The sequence below is a fragment of the Halichoerus grypus genome, chromosome 14 (assembly GCF_964656455.1).
Source record: "Halichoerus grypus chromosome 14, mHalGry1.hap1.1, whole genome shotgun sequence".
NCBI classification, from domain to species: domain Eukaryota; kingdom Metazoa; phylum Chordata; class Mammalia; order Carnivora; family Phocidae; genus Halichoerus; species Halichoerus grypus.
In genome coordinates this window covers 5,539,104-5,543,913 of record NC_135725.1, presented here as the reverse complement: position 1 = coordinate 5,543,913, position 4,810 = coordinate 5,539,104, and the positions used below count along the sequence as shown (strand labels likewise).

Genomic DNA, 4,810 nt, shown 5'->3' with positions numbered 1-4,810 from the left:
TGTTCATCTTGTCACGGAAACCGAAGGCGTGTGAGGGAGGGGGTGGGGGTGCACCACACGGTCCCCCTCCCTCCAAGGTCCCATGCCTTCTGGAAGCCAAAGCAGGCACTCGGGGAGAGCAGACCTTGATCCTTCCCTTCCCCCGAGCAGGGCACAGACAGAGGCCAGCATCTCTCATGAGAAAGAAACATTTATTTTGGGGAAACAATAAAAATTGTGGTATGAAGAAGCCATTAGCACACAAAGGATGTGCTAACATGAGAAATAGGCTTTCTTTGCATGTACTCAATTTTTTCTTGAAGGAAAACTTTGCTATCAGGAAAGGTGTGAGAAGCACACTCTGCCTGATGGGATGACACACCTTTTCGAAGACTGCATGTTGGATAATGCTGAACATGACCTGAGACACCTGCCGCCATCGGCCTGTGCTGGCTGGGTCTGCCTGGGGACCCCAGGTCCCTGGGTAGGACTTCCCACCTGCTGTTCCTGTCTCTGGTCCACTCGCTCTTCTTAGGGCAGCTATGGCCCTTGGGGGTGGCTTGCTGACTGGAGGCTCTCTCTCTCACCACTCTCCTCTGGTTCGGGGAGGAGAGAACCCTATGGTAACAGGAATGCCCACGTACTGGGGCGTGCGATTCCTTGCGCTGATTTATCTCTGAGGCACGAATTCCTTGGTGAAATCCCAGTTTCTCCACCAGGACTTGCCCCACAGCTGTCACAATCGTCTGAGCTTCAACAGCCTTGCCGTCTGCAGCAGCTCTGCTTCTGGCTGGTACCTGGGCACGGGCTGCTGCGGGCTTGCCTTTTTGAAGGGGACCTTCCAGTCCTTTGCTTTTTTTCTTGAGATTAAGGTACTGCAGGAAGTTCCTCATCCTTTTTCTAAAGTGGCTTTCTGGAAAAATCTGTCCCTTTTCTGGCACGAGCTGGAGGTATTTGCTCCCAAGGCTCTCTCCTGTTCTTCTGACCTTGGGAGGGTGTCCTGTCCCACTAGCTTGGGAAGCCCTGATTCCCAACGGTTCTGCAGACTCTTCTTCATGCTTTTCTGGTTTGGGACTCTTCTGGTCCTCTCTCTCATTACTGGAGTCCCTCTCCCTCTGGCTCTCACATGGTTCCTCAACTTTTGGTACACTGGGCTCCTGATGCCCCTCACTGCAGGGGCTAAGGTCATGTGGCACCGGGGGAGCAGGTGTGTCTCCATTGTCATGTTCCCTCTGGGAACAGGGTGACTTGTGAGTGGTCAAGATGTCTTCAGCAAGGACAGCATTAGTGTCAAGGTCTTTCAGGGGCACATTGGTGTCACAGTCCTGGACAGGCACGCCAGTGGCAAAGTCTGGAAGGAGGATGTCACTGGGAGAATCCTGAAGAAGCACACCGGTGGTATGGCCTTGAGGCTGGTTCCCTGACTCTACTTTCTCTTGGAGCTCAAACTTACTAGCCTTTGTTTTAAGGCTTGGCTCGTTTGGATCTTGGGCTGTAGGTGGTGAGGGACTTTTACTAGTGCTTGGAGATCCTGATCTCCTCAGATCCACATAAATGGTTTGGTTATTGGCCAGCACACTGGGTCTTAAGATGACTTTCCAAGCAGGGGCCTTCTCGGCCTCCATTGCCTCCATGGACCCTTTAGCCCTTGGAGATTGGGACCTGAAGTTCATCTCTAGTATTGCTACCTTGTTTGGTGAGGCCTGACCCCCACTCTCCTCCTTTAGCTCATTCCTGGCCATTGCTAAACTTTGGCTTGGATCCAGGTTGTCTTTCTTGGCCCCCATAACAGTCTTGCTCTGCAGGGTTCTGTTTATGAGGCTGAGTGTGGAGGTCTGAGAAGGTGATCTGCCCTTCTGTCCTGATAAAGAGGTCTCCGAGGACTCATGGCCATCATCAGGTGAGGTCCCTCCCAGGCCCTGTTGGATTTCCTCACATGCAGGTGAGGGAAAAGGCAGGGGACCCCCTGAAGTAGGAACAGACTCTTCTGTTATCCCCTCCCCTCCTGAATGGGGCTGAGGAGGTTTTCCCAAGAACCTGTAGAACTTGGCTTTTGAGTGGGCCCCAGATACAAAGGTGGCTGAGCAGTGAAAGGGGGACTGGGAATAGGGCAAGGATTGAGCTTCACATAGCTCCAGATCTATGGGCTCAGAGGCTTGGACAGGTAGGTCCCACCTATGCCTCACCCGAAACCTTATGATGTGTGCTTCCAGCTTCTGCTGAGTGTGAGGACTAAGGAAGAACAGCTCATGGGAGGTGTTTACGTAGGGTTTCTGATCCTTCAAGGGTGCTAGATTTCTGATTTCTGTGTGAGGGTGAAACTTGGGCAAAGCATGGTTGGCCACAAACCAGGATCGACGCACACTCACAGGGATCAAACCCTGATTGATCTGTTCCAATTTCCTGAGCAAATGAACCTTTAAGATTTTTTCTAGATGTTTCTTATCTGGGCCCCTCGCAAAGTATTTTCCTGGGTCACTCTTCAAGGTGCTTATCAAGGGTCTTACTAACTCCTTCTCAGAGTTGGTTCCTAGAACCTTCACTGGGTACCTGGCTGAGACCCTGGAGAGATCTCTTGGCGTCCTCTTCAGACATTGCCGTAGACCCTTACTAAAGTTCTTCTCTAGTTGGAATCTTGCTTGACCCTTCCTATGGGAACTTCTAGGGTACCTGGACCTGGTCCTCTGTGTAACCTGGCTGCTTTTGCCTTTAAACACAAAGGGCCTTGAGAGCCCCTGCTCTCCCTGTGCCTGACTCACCCGTGGGAATTCATCCTGAGGCCACATCAGTTCCAGAGACAGTTGAATCCTGTGGGGCAGGCTACCTTGCTGTTTATCCCTGCTGAGCCTCCTTTGAAGGTGTTGCTTCTGGATATTAAAGATGATAAAGTCCCCGTGAAAAGTGGAAACTGACCTGTGGGCGTGGGAGGCCTGGTTGTCCTCTGGAAGCTTGGGAGGGACTTGGCTAAAGGATTTCAGAGACCTTTTCACCATAGCGGGTAAAGTCTTCCCCCTTTCTTGCTGCTTCGGCAACAAGGGCCGTTCCACATGTTGAATTTGAGTTGGGATGAAGAATCGTGTCTTTTTTTGGGATGTAGGGCAAGATACCCCACCGGTCCTCCTCTGGGATGGGAGAGAAGGTGGTCTGATTGGGACAGAAGGGGGAAGGTGGGCCTGGGACCGGGGCAAGGTTAGCATTGAGGGTTGGGGTTGGATCCCAAGGTGGAGCAAGGGTGGGGCGTGGGAAAACTGTGAAGATATTTGATCCTGAATTAGAACTGGCAAGCACTTAGAGATTCCATTGAATAAAACAGAGGGAACCTGTAGTTGAGAAGAGTGAGTAGAGACCAAGGCAGTGGCCACCAGGGACTCACTGTGCAGAGAGGGGAGACCCCAGAAGAGCTGGCTGCATTTCTGTTGCAAGTGGTCTTCCAAGACCTTGGGGGATGAGAACAGCTGAGGACCAGCCAGCGGCTCTGGTTTGTCTTTCATGTTCCAGAAGGATTGCGGGGTGGTGGTGTTCTGCTCAGCACCCAGCAACTTCCACATAGTCCCCAAAGAGCCCACGTGGTCATCTGGGTACCACTGTTTGACAACTGACCCATCTTTTTCTTTCTCTTTGCAAATCTTCAGTTCTACCCTTTTAGTGATTAATATCTCAAGCAGGTTCTGGACATCTGGATTGACAAATGAGGGGTTATGAGTCTCTATATGCCTGTTTGTAAGGCCACCCCAGAGCGAGGTCTCTGGTGCATGGCAGGACACATGTTCTTCCTGGCACTTGTGCCGTAATGAGCTAGGCAAGAACAAGGACTTGGTACATTCCCACCACCAGGAAAAGGATAAAATGGGGTAGCTTGCATGGCCAAGGCCTGAGATGGTTGGAATGAGAGATGCCAAATAGGAATTACCTGGGAGTAAGCTCTTTCTGACTGTGTCAGAAAGTGGGATTTCCTTTAAGTTAGTTTGGTCTTTTTGAGGTTCTGCTGGCCGGGTGGAGGCCAGAGGTAAAGGGCGTCCCGTCAGAGGAGCGGGGGAAGGTGATGGGGCCACGGTGGGAGCATCTTCCATAGGCTCCCTGCATGGCTGATGGGCTCCAGCAGGCACTCCTCTGTGCACCTGCCCAGGGGCTGCTTGCTGTAAGAGCTGAAAGTGCCTCTGGTCAGAGAGCCTCACCAGGTGGCTGTGGGAGATGGGAGGTGTGAGCTGAAGCCGGGAGCAGGGGGGCCAGGAGGGTGGGCCCCATGGCCCTCCACGCCCCCACACCCACTTCACAATGCTCCTGCTGTCCCTCATCCCAGGGCTTTAGCCACACTGTCCCCGTGGCTCCTCCCAGACCCCCAGAACAGCCCCAGGGTGCCTGTAGCCCTGGGCTCGCACCATAGACTCTGGGAGGAGCACCCTGGAGAGAAGGGGGAAGGCTCTTTACCTTTGCAGAAGGGAAGCCAGGCTATGAACCTCTTCCAGTTCTTGCAGGCAAGTTCTGCAAGCTGGAAACAGAAGACTGCGTCACAGCTGAAGGCGGGGGCCCAGGGGTCTTATAGGAGGCTGAGTACAATGTCCCTTTAGGGGAGACCTTTGGGGGATTAGACTCGGGAGCCCCAAACATCAGTGTCCAAGGCCACGTGCCCGCACAGTGATAGCAAGGCTCATGATGGGGATCGCTTTGTCCTTTACAAAGTGCTTCCCCATTCATGATCTTGTTGGGGGAAAAATGACCAGGTCGCCTCACAGAGAAATCTGAGCAAAGCTGGGCAACTTGTCCACAGTTGAAGCTGGAGGTCCCACCTCCCAGGCCAGGCCCTGGGGCCCCTGCTGGGCGACACCCGTTT

General features: G+C 53.0%; 1 protein-coding gene across 1 annotated transcript; it reads right to left on the bottom strand.

The window, feature by feature from the left end:
- Positions 1–206: 206 nt before the first annotated feature.
- On the bottom strand, positions 207–4,149 carry LOC118537115 (spermatogenesis-associated protein 31E1-like). The gene has a single exon (XM_036094485.2). It carries the CDS (start codon positions 4,047–4,049, stop codon positions 234–236), a length of 3,816 nt encoding a protein of 1,271 aa, XP_035950378.2. The 5' UTR covers positions 4,050–4,149; the 3' UTR covers positions 207–233.
- Positions 4,150–4,810: the final 661 nt, after the last annotated feature.